This window comes from Corapipo altera, unplaced genomic scaffold, assembly GCF_003945725.1.
Source record: "Corapipo altera isolate COAL_440 unplaced genomic scaffold, ASM394572v1 55, whole genome shotgun sequence".
Lineage (NCBI taxonomy): Eukaryota > Metazoa > Chordata > Aves > Passeriformes > Pipridae > Corapipo > Corapipo altera.
The window spans coordinates 2437262-2456750 of NW_020884882.1; the positions used below are offsets into that span (position 1 = coordinate 2437262).

A 19489-nucleotide genomic window follows, 5' to 3' on the forward strand; every position below is an offset into this window, starting at 1 on the left:
GTTAAGAGGCCTTCGAGATAGGAGGGTGCTCTTGTCCTCACACCCATTGAGGAACCCCCTGCCCTGAGGGAGTTACTGGGCATTCCTGCCTGAACTGGAGGATATATAATCTTGGAGTCTTGGAACTTTTTTAACCACTCGTGGGATCCAGAGGAAGACTGCAGATCACTGCTCTCAACCAGACTGCAGACCACCACTCTCGACTGGACTGTAACCACCACTTTTCAACCAGACTGCAACACCACCCTTGACTGGACTGCAACCACCACTTTTCGACCAGACTGCAACAGCAGTCTCAGCAACAGGTTTTTTCCCTCTCCTTTTACTTTGGACTCAGGGGGCCCAAAGAACACCACTCTGTTCATGCCTCAGGGTGCTGGGTTATACATTTGGGTTTTGTGGGTTAAAACCAATTGTTTGTCTGTATAATCGTACTCATTGTATTATTTTATTAAATGGTTATTCTGACTTATAATCTCTCTTATGAGTTCATTTCCCCTGAAATGGTTTACCTTTAAACCAGCACAAGCTCAAACGCAAAAGGGTTTATATTCACAAGTTTTCCTCTTCCCTCATCTCTACCAAACTTTTCTGTATAATAAATTTTGTACATCTTTTAGTTGGTTTTGATAAGTTCTACTTTGTAAAGTGTTCAGTGTCTTTGCAGTGCTGTATATTTTCTTTATTTTCTAACCAGCCACTACAAACCTTTTGCAGTTAAGAGCCCACACCACCAAACAGCATCCCTTCATCTCCCTAAATATTTCAGGGTGAAATATGTACTAAACATTTTTAAGGCAGCTGTTAAATGAACAGCAGTGATTCCCAACTGCTTTTTGTTTACTTCCTGACACAGTACAAAAACCTGTCCAACTTCACTATACATGGAAAACTTGCATTTCTACAGTATTCTTCATCCAACTTAATATACTTCAGTACAGTAAAAAAACCAAAACAAATAAAACCCCACACTTCAATGACAGGGTTGTCTACAGGAAGCCTGGGACACAGGTGTCACTGCAGCCAGTAGGTCCCAAATTCCAGACCAGTGATGCAACCACATCTCCTCCTCCCTGTCTCAAGCAGTCAGACAGTTTACACCCATTCAAGGAAGCCACAGTGTTTTCTTTAAATATCAAGGCTAGTATTTATATTAAAAACAGCTGCAAAAGACAGGAAAAGCAGGAAGGCAATTTTAGGCCAAACAAATGCATAGCAGGAAACAAACCAAGCACTGACAGCCTTGAGGCTTTCTCTAGCAGCCAGTCTTCAGTCAGCATCAAGCTGGACCAGCACACACAAGAGAAACACCCTGTAAAACTGCTCAGACTGTACTAACCCTACAGAAAAAAAAACAACTTCAAAGTGCAGTATTTTTTCCTGCTGGATTTATCCAGACCTTGCCTACTGCCCCGACAACTCCAACAAGAATCACATTTTTAAAAGTACCATCAAAATTACACAGAACTGTGGACTTCCCTGATGTGTTTCACAGGATTTAATTTCACAGCTGTCAAATGGACATCATTAAAGTCCCCTCTATTGCAATTGAGCTCTGAAATACAGGGTACAACAGGAAGTTCTTATGCCAGAAGAAAAACAGCTCTTTCAAGGATGTAAATAGGACGACTGCCATCTGACTACTACACGTTAAAGGATGAAGATGTAGGTCCCTACAGCCTGTATTTCATTTCCCACCTTTACACCATCTAACTTCTGCCTGGTGCAGGTCTTTGTCACGACCTTAAGTACTGCTCATCTTATTTGGAACACTAAACACATACACTATTTTTTCTAAACCTTTTCACCTTGTGAATAACTTTGTAAAACTTTTGTTTTCATTGAAAGATCTATTCCTACATTTCTAATGGTTTGGGTCTGACTCATACAAACTGACTGCAGGTTTGGAGTGCTGCTGGCTGTTTGAGGAAGTTTACAAACAGGTAAACTTAGTGCCAGGATGCCTTCAAAAATGCAGCAAGAGAATCAAAGTGGGATCAAATACTGGTAACTCTTGCCTTTCACACACTCTAGTTTTAAAGAGTGCTTTAAATGGCTTTAAAATAGCATGGTATTTCCAGAACTATAATCATTAAAACAGAAATCTGGCCTTGAAAACACAAGTTTCCTTGGGTTTAGGTGCAGCAGCTTAAAATATTATCCCCAGCAATCAGCTGAGCACCACCTGCAGCAGAGTTACACACCTGAGCTACAGCTCAGTCTGGAAGGTTAATGGTTAATTACCAAAGGCTGGCTCTCCCACAGCACCAGTTTGCAGGTTGAAGCAGCAAAGTAGCTGCTGTTTCACCTCCTGCACCCATGACCTGCAGTGGAATAAGGGGATAGATGGCACCGACATTTTCCCAACTAAATTCACTTGGTTTTCTCATTCACTCAGATATTGCATAATAGTAATGGAAATTGTCAATCCCAACATTAACAGGTCTTAGTTCACACCTGAAATGGAAGTTTCCAGTCCTCACACCACAGGTCTCACTGTGCCTCTCTGCTGATCGAGGACTGAGAGAACAAACCTGGAGGATGAACCACATCCTAACACACATCGGTGACACTCCCCAGCAGTGGCATTGCTGTCAATACACATCATGCAACCGAGAGAAAGAGATCAGACAATGCTCAAAGATTTGTGTTAGGTTTCTAACCAACTCCTCCACTGAACGATGAGGACATTTTTGGCTGTAAATATGCAACTCACACCTGACAGTCATTCCCACAAAATCACGTTTCAAGGGTTGTCACCTGGGAGGGAGTTCAGCCCTTCATGTGCTACAGCTGTGCAAAGGCTCTGTCCTATTAACAACTCAGAAATCACTTTCCTGTTGCTTTGTTTTCTCTGGGTACTTCTAAAGAGGCAGGAATGTAAAGTATTACTTGTAACCATCACACAACTTTCTAAATGCTGCCTTTCTAGAACATTGCTACCTTTTCCTTTTAGGTTTCTACATCAGGAAGAAGCCTGATGTCATCATGTGCATTCTACCAAAAAAAAAATTTACACTAAAATAAAGCAGAAGCAGAAAACATTTTTTAGTTATATAACTAAAGGGTGGTGTGCTCAAGGCATATTCTGTCTGCAATTATGCTGAGGTTTGTTTTATGATGAGCTTCTTCCTGAAAAACAGACCAATTAACTCTTGGTAGGATGCAACCAGACAAAACAAGTTATACATCAAAAATACCATTCCTTCCCCAACAAGAATACTGCTGACAATCAACCTTTTTTTTTTTTTTTTGTGGGGTGAGAGAAAAACTATCCATCCCAAATCATCTGATTTCCTCTGAAAATAAGATCAGCTTTACAAAAGGGATTTATATGATACTGCCATCTGAAGGAAGGATTTCCTATGTGTAGTCCAGCTTTGAAAGCTACGTTCACTCGACAGCAACCTTCCATAAACATACGCACATATACACAGATATAAATGGGCAAGAACACGACACTCGCTCGCTCAGCCTCCACCTCTCCCACCGGACCAAGGCTCCGCGGAGCTCGGGGTCGGTTCTCCCGGCTGAGCCCCCGCTCCCAGGCGACTCCTTCCCCCGGGCACGGCACATAAAACCCCTCGGAAACTTGTGCCAAATGTCTCCCGCTCCGTGCTCAGCGTGGGCACAGCCCCTGCCCGGGTGCTGCTGCCGGAGATACCCCGGCAGCGAGACCCGGCCTCCCCGCTCCCCGGCCCCGCTGAGGCGGCGGCCCCGCTCCCCCGCTCCGCCTCGGCACGTCCCGCACGGCCCCGCACCGTGTATGTGTCCACCAGCTCGGAGCCCAGGACCCGGGCCTCCCGCGGGGGCTCCTCGCCGTCCTCGCCTCCCGCCGCCGCCTCCATGTCGCCGGGAGAAGCGCCGGGGCGCGGCCGCTCAGGCCGTCACGGCTCCCCCGCGGCCGCCGCCGCCCGCACCCGCCGCCCGCCCGGCCCGCGCTGCCGCCGCCGCCGCCATCTTGGACCGACCCCCTCCGGGCGCGGCGGGCCCCGCCCGAGCCCTTTTATGGGTGCGCGGGGAGGGGCGTGGCTTCAATATGGGGCGGGACTTGTTTCTAGGGGTGGGGCCTGGCGCTGTAGGGGCGGGGCCATGGCTCGGGGAGGCGGGGTTACGTGTGGCGGGGCGCGCATGCGCGGTGGCTCTGCACGGGGTGTTGGTGTTACCCAGAGCAATGGAATTCAGTGGAAGCCAGTGGAATCCGACCCAATGAAAGCCAATGCAGTCCAGTGGAATCCAGTGGAATCCAATGCAGTGCAATGCAATTCAGTGGAATCCAATAGAATCCAATGCAATCCAGTCCAACTGAATCCCGTGGAATCCAATGGAATCCAATGCAATGCAATGCAACCCATCGCAACGCAACCCAGTGCAACCCAACCCAATCCAATGCAACCCAGTGCAATGCAATCCAAAGCAATGCAATCCAATGGAATGTTACGTGATGCAATCCAACCCAATCCAGTGCAAACCTGCCCAGGGCTGAGCTCCCTCCCAGTGCTGCGGCAGTGCTGCTGCTCCACGACCATCCACAGCCAGAGGCAGTGCTGGCAGTCCCCAGCTGCAGGCAGCCCCTGGCACAGATCTGTGGCCACCAAGGGCTGCTGAAAGCTTGGGTGCTGTCACACTGGGCCAAGACACCACTACAGAGGTTCTGTGACTGATCTGCCTGATGCCACCCCAAAGCCAAAGCTGAGGAGCTGATGGGCCAGACCTCAGGAGTGAGCCCACTGTGAACTTGAGGTGTTGTTTTGGGTGTTTCACTGGCATCATGGATTTGGCTTGCCTCAGTGCACTGTCCCACTGAGCACAGGGAAGCATTTCAAGCCCGTGCATGCTAAGGGGATCTTGCCAGGAATTTGTGGAACTTGTAACAGAGAAGCTAAAGGATGGGGAACAAACCCTCCTCAACCTTTTCCCCATGAATCCACATTGCCCTGAGGGGGTGTCACAGGATGGCAGCTTTTCTGTTGGGCTCAGTAGGCACCCCAGGAAAGGAAAGTTGAGGGAGAGAGAAAATATGAGTTTTTTAGGAGTCTCCGACTCTGTTAAAGTTGAAAGACTATCTAGAAAGGTTATATTTTAGGCAGAGGGATGCATCAAGCATCCATCAACGCTTTGGAAGAAACTCTGCATTACATTATACATGGAGGGATTTCATTATGCACCATCAAGTCACAGGAGATTTGGGGGAAAAAAAGGACCTTCCAGAAAAATGAAGGTGACACCTCTCTGTCCTTCCTTATGCTACCTCAGAGAGGATGCAATTAGCTCAGTATGGTGTCATTAATAACACCAGAAGTGCCAAATGCCCTGGCTGGATGTATGGACCTGCAGAGCCCATGCTGGTGTCTGGCAGATGCCTCCAGGACTAGGGTAGCAGATGAGCAAATACACCTCTGCAAATGGAGCTGGATAAACCCATTTTGATTTTATTTTCACTGAAAAATGCTTTCTGTTGGTCAGGATGTAGCTGAAGGATGATGTGTGCCAGGAGAAAACACATGTAGTGCAGGCAAACCAAGAGGGATTTTCTGTTGCTGTCCCAGCATCAGGAGCTGCTGCTGAGCTCAGCCTCTTCATGAGATAATAAGTGGGTTTGGAGAGCAACTTTAATTAAGCTTCCTCTCAATGTCCTGTCTCCTTAATTAAACAACAATTTCCAGCACTGGCACGCCTGTCGGTTGCGATCAGTTCCCTTCTCTTCCTCCTAAAGCAGTTCCTGCCTGCAGGCACAGAGGTGGCTCCTGGTGTGACAGCCCTGTCTTGGCTCACAGAGAAGATGAAAGGGGGCAAATGGGGGCTTGTTCGGCAAAAAGTCTCTGAGGTGAATTTAGGAAGCAGTGAATTAAAGAACTTCAATGGTGGTGGGTCTGGTCTCTCCTAGGGCCAGTGCCCGATGCAGGGAATGGGGATGCTGGAGAGTTTTGCTGCAGTTTGGAACTACAACAGAAATCAAGGAGCCTTGCAAACAAAATTGCATCTTAGTTGGGCTTCTGCTTTGTATTTCCCTGCATTTGAACTGAAGGATGCCTCCGTGAGTTTTGCCCTGGATTACAGCTGCTTGGAAATGCAAACCTAATCTGAGATTTTGGAGGAAAAAAGCACAGTAAAACCTTCTGTCTGTCTTGGTACCTTGGACTGACTGACAAGTGTGGCAGCGTGTCAGAGTGCAGCTGGAGCCCAAGCTGACATGCTGTACCTGACCACAGTGACAGCTGGCGTGCCACCGAGCCAGCCATGCCTGGATTAAGGGCACTTGAGCTGGCAGCCCTCCCCAGGCTATAGATAGCCACGCTCCATCTCTGCCCTGGGTCTCACACGGAGAGGCAAGAGAAGCAGCAGGAGTGGATGGTTATCCCCAGGACACTCCATACCTGTAGCAGCCTCCCCCTGCCCTGTGCATGGCAGAGGCTCTGGGTTTCTCTACAAACCCCCAATTCTTTTGTAAGCAAAGAACTTTGAAGAGACAGGGGATGCTGGAAGCTTTGTCTCCAAGCAGCAGGCGGGGAGGCAGTGGTTGGCATGATGCCCCTCGCTTGTGCCTCCTTCCCTGGGAGGAACATCATCTCCTGTCGCCAGATGGATTTCATCCTTTCCCTCCAGGCACAGCTCTGTTTTGTAAGTCCCTGTTCATATCAGACGTTTGCAGAAGTGCAGCCATCCCACGTCAGTGTGTATGGTGGCAGTGGCCCAGATTTCCTCTAAGCAGACAGAGATCCTTCTTCCTCATCCCGACCTGAATTTCATCCAGCAGCGCAGCCACAACCTTTTAAAGGCCATGTTAGAGCTCCCATTCCCGCTCTGCATTGGCCTTGGATACATTCTGACGCATCCCAGGGGCTGTTTTCAGAGGGGTGACTCAGAGCCATCACCTCCCAGGATGGAGGGCCAGGGCCAGGCGTGATTCCTCAAACTTTTACTGCCCAGTGCTGGCACCTGCAGTGGATCCTGAGGGGAGAAAGCAGCCAGGGGCACGGGTTTGCTTTGGGGTAGCACTTCACTGGGAAGGTCTCTATGAGGTTGCCCAGGAGGTTCTGTGGGATGGTTTAATTGTGGGTGACAGCAGGTCCTTCATCACATCCTGTGCCCTCACCTGAGGACAAAATACCCTTTAACAAAATAACTACTTCCCTTTGCAGCTTTTCCTGCTTTTTCTGTGTTCAAGGCAACCAAAATATTAACATGTTCCAATTCTCAAGACTAACTGCTTCAAAAATTAATTCCTTAAATGCAACTATTTTCCTTGCTATTCCATCTGGAGGCAGATCTGGGCTGAAGCTGTGTAAATCAAGGCCAGTGGGTACCCGCAGGACCACAGTTCCTAACAAGTTAATCCTTCAGGACTCAAAACCTGGGAGGATGTGGTGTGGGGACAGCTCTGTGCTCAGCCATGTCCTCACTTTGTGCTGATACCAGCAGGGTCCCTGATTAACGCTGCTTTGGCTGGGCATTCCACAGGGACAGCAGGTTTTTCCACGCAGTATGATTCCTCTTAAACGGAGAAGGGATTTTAGAAAGGATGAAACCTAACAGCTGCATCAATATTATTTTCTGTTTTGCTAACTAACGCTGGTGTGAGCCAACTGGAGATGGGACTTTGTATCCTGAGGTGCCAGAGCCATCCATAGCCCCTCTGGACACAAGAGGGAGTCCTGAATCACTAAAAGGAGAGGTTTGACTTCGGTTGCTGGATTAAATCGCTTTTTCCTGGACTGAGAAAACGCTGCTCATCACTTGGAGGTTTTTGGTGTGTTTTGCTTTCCACCGTGAGGGGTAAATCCACGGTAAATCCAGGAGTGTGGATTTTAGCCATTTGCAGTGGGGACAGGTCATCTTGCTGGTTGAGTGAAATGAGTCCCAGTTTCCTAAAAAACCAGGAATTATCCCTGAAATCAAGCAGAGTTGATACCCCTCTTTTTGGTAACTGACCCCCCCGCCGATTTTCAGCCCCAGCTGCAAACAGGAGCTTGAGGCAAAGCTCCATCTGCTTCCACACTTCTCTCCGTGGCATTGGGAGTGCAAATTCCCCCTATCCTTGGCACCCGCCCGCACATGGCATCGGTTCCTCCCAGGACATCAGCCCTGGCTGCCCGTCCTCCATGGGTTTGGGGACACCCGGCAGAGGGGACAGGGGGCCCCGACACCCTCTGTTCCCACTGCCCCGGGGGCACATTTGCTGCTAAACAGAGATATTTTGGGAGACATGCCTTTCCCGTATCACCCAGTTTAATTAGGCACAGTATGATCTCTGTATCGCAGCTTCCAGGGGGAACACGCTGGAGGTGGAGGTGACACGGTGGCACGTGTCCAGTCAGGAGAGCTAAGTACCGCTACATATCAGCAATTTCGGCAGCACTGGCTGAAAGTGCTCGCTTGTTCCCACAACAAAGTCACGAGGAAAACTCCAGCTGCCCCCGGAGCGGGGCTGGGGCTGGCCCCGGACGTGCCAGCCTCGGGCTCGGCGGTGTCCCCATCCCAAGGCATGCAGGCGAGGCATTCCTGTGGGGCCGGGCATGCGGGGCTGCCTGTGGGCTGGTCCCAGCCCCCGGGGCGGGCAGCCCCCTATATCAGCCGGGCCGGCGGGGGCAGAGCCAGCAGAGTGTGACCGTGACATCCCCCGGACCCTCACCCGCCCTCTCCAGCCATGGATGACATTTATAAGGCAGCGGTGAGTGCCTCCCTTTGGGCTGTGGTTTGGGGAGAGGGGTCTAAAGGGATTTTGGGGGATTTTGTAGTAGATTCCCCAAAGCCTTGATAGCTTTAATTCAATCGAGAAATGCAAATAAGAAATAATTATAGGCAGCAACTTTTAGTCAACATCCTCATCCAGGACACACAGACCTTTCTTGCTGATGGCTCTGGAGGTTTCACACTCCTTTTATAAGTGAGAAACTCTCAACAGTGCTGCTAAATTATTTACAAGTAGTCCCCTGGTTCCCTGCTCTAAAGCAGGGAGATGTCTCACAGGTGAAGTTATAAATCTCAACCAAGCATTCAAACTTTAAGAGGTGGCTGCTGGTTTTAGCCCAGACCTAGCAGAGCAGCATTTCCCAGGAAGGAAACATTATTTTTATGGGTTAAACCTCAGCCTCTTCTTTCTGGTACTTTATATTCTGCAATTACTATGTTTTTCCCCTCCTTAGCTGAATATTTTTCAGGGCGATTTAAAAAAAAATCTTGTTTTTTTCTAAATTATATCCAAACCTCCTCAGCTTTGCTGCTCCTGCTATCTGCTGTGCAGGATCCAGAATGTGAGCTATGCACTGGGGAACGTGGAGCATCCTCATGGCTATTTTAACTTCCACAGCTGCATGCTGCACTCTCTGTGTAAACCCAAACTATTTGGTCTGTAATATGAACACTGCATTATTCTGTAACGTAGACAGACAGTGATGTGCATGTGGAATAAGGATGAAAATAGATTCCGGGTTGTGTGGATTGCTACTGCATCCCTTCCATAACTGGAGTTACAGTAAGAGCTTTTTGGTGCCTTTTTAATTTTTTTTTTTAATTTGTAGTTGACCGGCTTTGATTTTAACCAAGCACACAAAAAAATACATCATACAAGTCCTATCTTAATTACGGGGTTTTTAGAGGGGAGGAATATAGCACTCGGTAGGTAGTTAAAGAAAAAAATCCCTCAATGCTCACACCTTTCTTGTCCTTTGATCAGCCCTGAACCTCGTTAAATGGAACCCCCGTAGTGATCCTGACAGTGTGAAAAGGCTCAGGGAAGGCTGAGTCCCTCAACCAACACCTCCGAAAGGGAGGAAAATGGAACCTATAAAATCAAAGAAAATCCAGGCCTTTCTAATGAAGGTTTTTAATTAAATATGTTCTCTGTGACTCAAGGCACCGGCCCTCTCCTCACTGTACAGGGATCACATACCCATAATTAGGTAAATGTGAGGCTTGAGTCCTGGGCATTTACTGCCAGCACCTTTACAGAGGCAAAACAAGTCCAAACCAGGCACAGCTGAGACAAACAGCATTTTTGTGGATCTATGTCCCGCAGTTTTAACTATAAGAAAACATTTACCTGGAAAAAAAATTGAAGAATTTCCATTTCCCCTATCTGATGTCAAATGGAACCGTGGGATAGATGGAGAGGAGAGCTGATAAAAGCAAAATACAGCAGATTTGGTGTTACCACGGCTGCTGCAGCGCTGTGACCTCCGAGCTCAGAGCTTGCCTTCCCACACTTCAGCCAGAGAAACCTGTCCCTGCAATGATGTGGAGGGAAAAGAGGAATAAATCTGCAAACAGCACCCATGTCCAGAGGGCACTATGAACAGGTCAAGAGACATCTCTGTGATAAAAAATATCGTTCTGTAGTTACAACGCATTTAATTTACATACACCACATCTATCACTTCGGTAGTCAAGGAAGCTTCAAAAAGTGAATATTTTTGTATTTTCCACATGCTGATGGCATATATTAATGGCATCATATTTATGCCAAATTCCCTACATGCAGCCAGAGAACCCAATGGACTTTCATCTTGCCCACTCATGCCTAGATAAGGGTGTGCAAACCCAAAGCTATTTTGGGAACATTTTTAGGCTCTGTTAAGCGGTGCTTAGAACAGTGCCAGGGACGAGTGTCCAGATAAAGGGCTGCAAGGATAAATTCCAAAGCCTGGGAACAATTGGAGAGCTCATCTTTATCTCCAGCACCTCTCACCCAGGCTTATAAATAGAGACTGCCCCAAGAGGGTCATGTTACGGAGCAGGATGGTGGCTGTGGGGCCAAGGGAGCGTGGCTGCTGCCCTTGCTCTGCCCAAACAATATCCTCTGAGGGCTGACTGTTACCTGCCTGCCTTCAGCAGCACCAGGGACAAAGTGGGCTTGGGTTTTCTCCAGCAGTGGAGGAAAATCCTGCCACCGCCCTTTGCGCTTCCTGACTTGAAAGTCTTCACCTCCTGGTGCACAGGGAGCAGGGTAAAGGCTCTCTGCCTGCTTCCCACGGGCTCTGTCCTGCTAAGGAAAGGTACTTTCCCTGCCTCTTGCTGCAAGTAGGAAGGTTTTCCAGCTGGCTTTTGCAAAACCATTGCTCTTTGGGGTCAAAAGACTCAGCTTTCCCTCAAAGACAAGGTGCCACAACCCGGGATCGTGGGGTTTTCCCTCAACCAAAACATGGCAGGGATGGGTGTTGGGGACTGTTTGCATTGGGATGGCAGCAAGGAGACTTTAGAGGGGTCAGACACCCTCTGTGCAGGTAGGGGGGGGTCATACCTGGCTGGCTCCAGAGAGGCTGTTGACCAGCATAGGGAGGGTCAGTGTTCTCATGGATGCTGTAAAAGGGGCAGTTGGACACAGTGGTGAGGTCAGCAATTTTAGATAAGCAGTGCCTGCAGGCAGGAATGAAGCCAAAGAGAGAAATGCACTTAGAGAGGTATGGAACAGAGCTGACTGATTCCTCTTTGCTCTCCTTAGTGGTTATTTTCGTTAATTTATACTAACTAATGAGCTCCCACTGATGGTCTGAGGGGATTGAATTAGGGCAGAGTTTAGGAACAATCTGCCAGTCCATTTCAGCTAATGCCTAATGGCTCCACAGGCCATTTCTTCAGGGAGATTCCCAAAACAGCCTAAAGGAAATAGCAGCCTTCTTCAGAGTCAAGACCCTTTGTAATAACACTGACTCAGATGGAAGTAAAGCAGTTAATGCTCTAGGTAGTGCAGGCAGTTTCCTGAGTCTAGGGCTGAAAAACAACTACTGGGAATGGTCTTGTCCACCTTTCCCTCCCCAGGGACCTCTCAAGCACATCCCACCTCTGACCTGGGCAGAGCCCACATGTGAGCAGCCCTCAGCAGTGCAGCCATCCCATGGTGAAGGCTGCCAGCAAAAAGAATTTATCCCAAATGGTTGATGGAGGCAAATTCTTTTTCCCAGTGGGACTCCCCTGCCTGTGCAAAGGCTATTTCTGCCATGTAGTAGGAGCTGCTACTCTAGAGAAGTGATCCTTGATTCAAAGGAGATGGGAATAATTGGGGGTTTTTTAAGGGGAATAATCTCTTAGACAAAAAGTGGTGGTGTCAAAACCCCACTGGCTGTACATCCCCTAATACATGAGGGTGACTGTTGTGAGACTTGGCTGATCTTTGCAAAGGCTGTTGAAAAAATAATGTGTCCTGTCAGTGATACTGACAAAGAAAAATTACTTGGTCTCTGTGTTTTCCTTGCAGGTTGAGCAGCTGACAGAAGAGCAAAAAAATGGTAGGTGCATCTTGAACCTGACACCAAACTCCCCAGCCCCTGCCTCAGCAATGACAGTCTGGAAAATGCTTTGGTCAGACTGGCCAGGGCAGGACATGACCCAGGGATCTTGATCCACCAGGATTTCAAGCAAGGCAGTGTGTGTGTGTCCCACCATGCCATGCCTGGGCAGTGCTGAGGGGCATGGGGGGGAGGCTGTGCTTGGGATGAGCCCCCTGCCCCCAAGGCCACCTGTCTGCAGGGTCAAGGTGCACGACAAGATCCCCCCACATCTCCTCTCTCTCTGTTTCTCTCTCCAGAGTTCAAGGCTGCCTTTGACATCTTTGTGTCGGGGGCAGAGGATGGTTGCATCAGCACCAAGGAGCTGGGGAAGGTGATGCGGATGCTGGGGCAGAACCCCACCCCCGAGGAGCTGCAGGAGATGATAGACGAGGTGGATGAGGACGGTGAGAGATTTGGGTTTCTTCCACTCTCCCAAGCACCATCCCCACATCTGGAGATATGGGGGCCATCTGTGCAGCACTGACAGGACCTGTGCTGGGGAGTCACAGCTGTAGGGAGCAACCTGCTCTGCTGTGAATTCAAAGGACACCAAACACCCACCAAACTGCAGCATTGTTCCTTTAGGAAACTCTCAGGCAAAGAGAAACTATAAAAATTATTATTATTCCTACAATGATCAGACTGCTTGAACTGATTTTGAGGGGATACTTTGAAATTGCATAGATCCATTTAAAAAATAAAATGTAGGCTGAATGTAGAAACTGCCATTTCAGAAGTGCCACAGTTACAGGATTCTATCATCAGGAAAGTCTCTCACTGCTCAAGTGTACACAACCCCACATAACTAACTGTCAATACTGATTAAATCAGTCACACATAACAAAATCCACCATGTGCATTTGGGCAGAAATATCATACTAAATAACTGGAAAATAAAAAAGCAGTTAAAAATCTGGCAGAAAAGGAAAACAGCTGTCTCACTGAAAACAACAGTACTGTACTGTGGGTGCAAAACCACACTGGCATGAATACTTGCCTTCTGGAGCTTTTAATATTAATACCTGGGTGAGATGGACAGGTACCTCCATAGCAGGAATTTCCATTCATCAGTGCTCCTATAAGGATTTTTGCCAAGGCAAAATGACTGGAAAAGGTAAAAATTCAGTGATGAAGTCAGGGCAGGGCATCCTGTGTCTTGAAAACTGCCTCTTGCTGCAGAGCTGCTCTCCCGAGTTTTGATTCTTGGTTGCCAAACAGAAGTGTGATCCCTCCTTGGTGTTGCCCATCCACTCACCGTAGCACCAGCTGATGGTGTCTATTCTGCCTGCAGGCAGCGGCACCGTAGACTTCGATGAGTTCCTTGTTATGATGGTCCGGTGTATGAAAGATGACAGCAAAGGAAAAACCGAAGAGGAACTCTCAGACCTCTTCAGGATGTTTGATAAGTAAGAGCCATGACCATGGCGGGGTTTTGGGAGGGGTGCAACCACCTCAACTCCCCCTCCCTGGTGTGTCAGTCTGCTCCTGAGCTCTTCTGTCCCCTCACAGAAACGCTGATGGCTACATCGACCTCGAGGAGCTGAAGATCATGCTGCAGGCAACAGGAGAGACCATCACCGAGGATGACATAGAAGAACTGATGAAAGATGGGGATAAAAACAATGATGGCAGGATTGACTATGATGGTAGGACTCTTTCTTGCTTGTGGTTTGGTCACGAGCCCTTGAGGGAGCCCTGGGCAGCTCCCACGGTCTTGGTTGCCTTCTTGGATGGGCACGAGCTCATGCAGACACTGCTGGGCAATATGTCTGACAGCAGTGTGTGTGCAGAGAGATAGGGGGGTTTCTCGTGCTTGTGAAATGGTAGCAGGAACCTGGGGCTGCCTTCACTGTCCCCATGCTGTGAAGGCCAGCCTGCACTGAAGTACTGCCAGAGACCTGCCTGTCTCCTCCTACCCTCTCAACACAAGCACCATTTCCAAAATGCCATAGTTTTGAATGTGATGCTGCCAAAACAACCCCCAGACCATTTCCAAGCTGAGTCAGCACCTGTGTCCCTCCCCTGGACACTCACCTCCAGTGTTTTGGTGGCAGCCGAGGGTGACGCAGGGCTCCAGTGATATTTCCAGCAGGAGTCACGAGGAGTCCTCGCCACAGTCAGAGGAGCAGTAGCCATCCACCCTCGGCCTCTTGCACGTTGGGGGGTTGGAAAAGGAGACAGGGCTGGGGAAAACTGCCAAGAGCGCACTTGGCAGCTGCAAGGGCACTTTGGTCTCACCTCACACCTCTTGTCTCCAATGTCTTCCCCTTGGCAGAGTTCCTGGAGTTTATGAAGGGGGTTGAATAAATCTGAGGCCCGATGGACAGCTCGAATCTCCTAAACCCCTCCAGCTCTGCATCTCATCTCCTTCACTTAAATCCCCTGGCTACTGGCATGAAGACTGAGTGCTGAGAAGGGTGGCTGGGGGAAATAAAACCTGTTAATACCCAGTGCCTCAGATAGTCTTTCCTTAGAGGTTTAGTGACAGCTTCACCCCGGTCGTGTGCTCATGACTAATGGGGTCACTCCTGGGGGCCACTTCTGGCAAGGTGACATCACAGCTGGAGCTTTAATTCTCCAAGGAGGTATTTTGCTGCCAGCCCAGCGACCAAGTCCATCCAACAGGGCCATCTGCTTGGTGGGGAGCTGTCATCTCCTCACCCCTGCCATGGTGAGAAGGCTCGGGAGCTGGCACTGGTGCCTGCTGGCTTAACTGGAGCATCAGCAGCATTTTAGCAAAGAAATGTGAATTACAAGCCACTTAGGCCATCACTGACATCCATGGGTGAGGGACAGTACCTCTCCTCCCTACTCTCACCTTGCTGTCCTGACAGGACACCCCGTCTTGCCATCCTGATTGCCACCCTGTGGCACATGCAGAAAGAAGACCTCAATTTTCCTTGGAAACATGAATAAAAGCCATTCCTAAGCTTGACTGGGTGCCTCCTTCCTGTCTGACCCAGCCTGGTGAGGAGCCCCACAGCACCTCATAGTCCTCCTCCAGTCCTGGGTGGGAGCCTCACTGTAATAAGTGAAACACCCAGTTTTCCCTCAGAAATCACATCCATTTGGGCCACAAGAGCCCTGAGCAAGGAAAGACCCCACTTTGGGTCTTAGCTCCCGGGCGCAGGGTGACAGCAGGGCCAAGGAGCCGAGCTGTCCCCAGGGGCCCCAGGCGCCATCTTCTCTGGTCCCGAGGAAGCGCAGCATTCCTTCGGCATTAGCAGCTCTCCCTGCACATAGCTGCCTCCTCCCATCGAATTACAGCCCCAGCACAACTCACACATTGCAGTCGTGTTGCTAAAATCAAATGTTTACCCAAGCAAAATAAACATTGGCAGGGCAAGGCAGGAGGCCATGTCAGGGCGATGCTGCCCTCAGCCCAGGGTGGCCATGCTGCCACATGCCAGTGCCCCACGTCCACTGCATTGTCCTTCTGCCTTTCTCACAAACCAGCTTTTTCTCCCCTCTCTGTGGAAATAACACCCTGAGCAGCTGTATTTGCTGTGACACTCACTCTCATTCAAAGCAATAATGAAATATTGTAATTCAGGACAAACGGGCCTGAGGTGAAAACAGGCCTGAGAGTGGTTGTTGATTGTTTGGAAGGACATGGCTGCGTCTTTCCTCTGGACAACAAGCACTAAATCTTTTGCTCAACCAGGGCTTGTAACACCAGGAAAACAGAAAATTAACCTGTCAGCTAGATCAGCTGATTATCCTTAAAACCCAGGGTATTTTGGGAAGACCCCTAATGCAAATATTGGTTGATGTGCCCAGAGGGGTCTCCCCTAGAGTCCCAAGCCCTCAATGCCATAGCTACTGCGGATTCAGCAGGACTCCAGGTGCACCAGAAACCAACAGACATGGAAATGTGCTAAGAATTCTGTGATAGGAAATGCTCCCAGGTGTTACAGTCTTCTGTTCTGATCTCTGTAGCCTAGAGATCAAAAACAAACACCTTCCACCTCCCCAGTGTAGTAGCAGAAGTCATTTCCCACTGAGACCTGCTTATGAGGACACAGCTGAAAAGTATTTTACCCCAGAGATGGAAACCTCCAGAGAGTTGCAAATACCTGGGTTTCACCCACAAGCCAAGGTGACACCAGCTGTCCCCACACCCATGGCCATCAAGCCCATGGCAACCCACTCCTGCACTCACATCACATCAGGCATCGCTGACAGCCTCATTATCTTCCTCTGTCCTGTCCAAATCCCAACATCCAAAAAGGACTTCTCCAAGATACTCTCTACTGCTTACTGAGAGGGTTTGGATCCCTGAAGATTGAAGAGAAGAAATAAGGTTAACCCCTTTCCTTCAGTCAGCTTGGTGGCTTGGACTGTGTTGTGACCCAGGGAAAAGGATGACTGGAAAGAGCCACCTGCCTCTGTGTGTTGTCTCTCCCCCATTGGCTCAATGGGACAGGTAGCAGCACACCACGGCCTCACTGGCTGCCTTTACTCTTTTCTGAGAGTAAAACAGAGAAGGTTGTGGCTGGGGAGAGAGGACAAAGGTCTTGTAGCAGCTGAAATTTGTTGCTAGAAGAGCAGAAACACTGGGACTATTTAGGCTTTTTCAGTCCTTAGAGCAGAGGTGCCAGCAGGTCACCATGCTCTGCGGGGAGCCACGAAAACTGCTGCCAGGCCGGTCTGCCTTAACACACTGACTGTCCTCCCAGAGCCAGACAGCAAATGTTGCAGGGTGAGGAGCTGTGGGTGGATTTCACTGTTGGCTAAAACACGGGAACAACTGCAGGAGGAATGTAACATGACATGACAGGCCGGTGAGTGGGTGAGCTGGCTGAAAAAACAGTCATTAGAAGAGGACTGGCCTGGTTGAAGCCCCCACAGAGGGGGATGTGCTAACGATGAATGACAACCACCCTGAGTAGTCCATGTATCTGTGCAACGGGACAGAGCCACAGTTCCCAGGCCATTTGATCTGCTTGCCTTTACTGGTAGCAGATTTAATTTCTGCCCAGGTTTTCAGCTTTATCACCATATTTGAAGCCTCTCTTCAACCCTCAATAAAACTGCTATATGAACCAAGTGACTGTAGCAAGATCTGAGGAAGTTTTGTACACACTGCCCTAATGAAACCTCTGCATCTTGCTTACAGCCATAAATCTGCCACCAGGGCAGTGGCAATGTAACATGAGCTAAGGTACATGGGATAAACACTCCACCATGCCAAAGCCACTGTGGTGTAGGAACACCTGCAACAGCCTTGAAACCTGGGCAAAGCAGAACTCATGTTCTGCTGCTGCTTTTCCTTGACTACACTATCGAAAGGCGATAAAGGGGGACATATATCCAGCCCTACTTTTCATTTTCATGGTGAACATCAACATTGCCAGTGAAAGCTGTCCCCCATCAGAGCGTTTCACAGGGCTTTGATTTCTCCTCCCCAGTTCTGTGCTCTTGGCTTTCACCGTGATGGCTCTACTTTTGCCAAACGAGCTGATTCAGTATTTGGTTACGTGCCCTTTGCTCTTTTTGTTTTTCAAATCGAAGCAAAGAAAGGAGCCAAACTGGAAACTTGATATGAGTCCTCTTAATTGCACAGGGGAGAAATCATCTGCAGCAAGTATGACGTACAGCAGCAGCAAGCACGAGATGTCTAAGAGTCATTAAGCATTGAGATGCTCTCAAGCTCTTTGGCTTCCTGCAGGATACCAAGCACTTAATCACGAGAGTTTTGAAGTTTTTAAATGTCAAAGATGACACAGCTCTGCATAATGGGAATAGTATCAAGTGGGCCACAGCTGCCAGTTCCCCCTCCTGGGCTCTGTATATGTAATGCTCCTAAAACAGATCTCCAGCCTCACTTCACCAACAGAACTTAAATGATTTCACAATGCAAGAAAAAAAAGAGGAAGACTCATCACAAGGCAATGTCAGCACAGACTCCCCTTCGCAGGTTTTCCTTCTGGGCTCGGGCAACCTGTACAACAAGGAGGGAAGCCATGAATTGAGCTGTCACAGGGTTAGAAAGTCCAATAAGTGGTCAGCTGATGTCAGGGTAGTGTCCCGTGGGACCACCATGTGTGCAGAGAGCAGACAACAACAAACCTGACACCGACCTGCTGTGGAAGTTCACAAAATTCCTGTCTCCTGCTACACAATGATGCCTGGATTAAGGTTACGTTCCTCTGTGCTGCATTTTGTCACGCAGCCGCTATTTTGGTCAGAAAGTCAGCAAGCCCATATTTGGGAAGCTGTCCCACTGAAGGGCAGCATGAAGGGCAGCGACATGAAAAGGCTGCTTCTGAAGGCAGGCCTGGGGTTGCTGCCTGGAGCCACAGGAAGCCCAAATCTTGCCCGCTGCTTCTCATTAACATGCCAACATCCTCTTCTCAGCCTGACCCTCGCCTCTCTCTCTTCCCTCAAACTGCATCCTGTGGGTGAGTTACTCCCACAATACAAGCACTCAGGGGAAGACACCAAGGGGGATGAGATGAAATCTCCCTTCTTATATGGAAAAGTCTTAGTGCTAGAGATTTAAAATGCAGAACTTAAACCATGTAGGAGAGCTGCAGACACACAGGTGAAGGTCTAAATTGACAAACACTAAGTCCTCTGCTCAGAGGCTTTTTCTTTTGCTCTTGTAACAACATACACCTGCAGCAGACTGACCTTCACTCACTCAGCAGCACCAGCCACTCCATTTTCTTCAACACCAGCATCAAACCAAGGGGACATCTCTGCCAGCCAGGCAAGGCTGCTGCTGGGCAGCTGCTGGGCAGCTCTGGGCAAGGGTTGAGGCTGCTAGATTTGCACACTAACCCAAACCGCAGCCACACAGTCCTACCTTTGGAGACAAACTGGCTCAGGCAGGGCAGGCACCAGCCACGCAGCTGGAGAGCCAGTAGGATTTAAGTGCTGTGCATCTGTCTCTGGGTGATCTACCACCTGCCAAAGGGAGGATTAAAACCGTGAAGAACCTCTTGCCAGTTGTCCTTCTGGTGTACCTGAGGGCAGCAGGGACCAAGCAACCTTTTGTCACTTTAGTACAGTGACTGCACACTCTCTGCAGCACCAAACCCCTCCGGACCCACACGACAATTAACCCCTTTCAGGTGACAAACACCAATCTCCATAACAGTCCAGGAGCTGCACACTGCAGGAACCAGACAGTTGAGGGCTGCAGACATCACTGACTTCACAAAACCCTCGACCTGTGAGTTTTAAGGCAGCAAATCTCTTTATATTGCTTGGTTTAG

At 49.1% G+C, this 19489-nt stretch overlaps 2 protein-coding genes across 2 annotated transcripts in view; one reads left to right on the forward strand and one right to left on the reverse strand.

Annotated features, from left to right (window-relative positions):
• Nucleotides 1-3948, reverse strand: part of NISCH (nischarin) — a 29454-nt gene extending 25506 nt beyond the window's left edge. The window contains 1 exon segment of the mRNA XM_027640691.1: nucleotides 3762-3948. Within this exon segment, the coding sequence (XP_027496492.1) occupies nucleotides 3762-3848 (87 nt within the window). The 5' untranslated portion in view covers nucleotides 3849-3948.
• Nucleotides 3949-8637: 4689 nt separating this feature from the next.
• TNNC1 (troponin C1, slow skeletal and cardiac type) lies at nucleotides 8638-14720 on the forward strand. The gene is made up of 6 exons (XM_027640558.1): nucleotides 8638-8671; nucleotides 12194-12224; nucleotides 12524-12670; nucleotides 13558-13672; nucleotides 13776-13912; nucleotides 14542-14720. Exons 1-6 carry the CDS (start codon nucleotides 8648-8650, stop codon nucleotides 14571-14573), a joined length of 486 nt encoding a protein of 161 aa, XP_027496359.1. The 5' UTR covers nucleotides 8638-8647; the 3' UTR covers nucleotides 14574-14720.
• Nucleotides 14721-19489: the final 4769 nt, after the last annotated feature.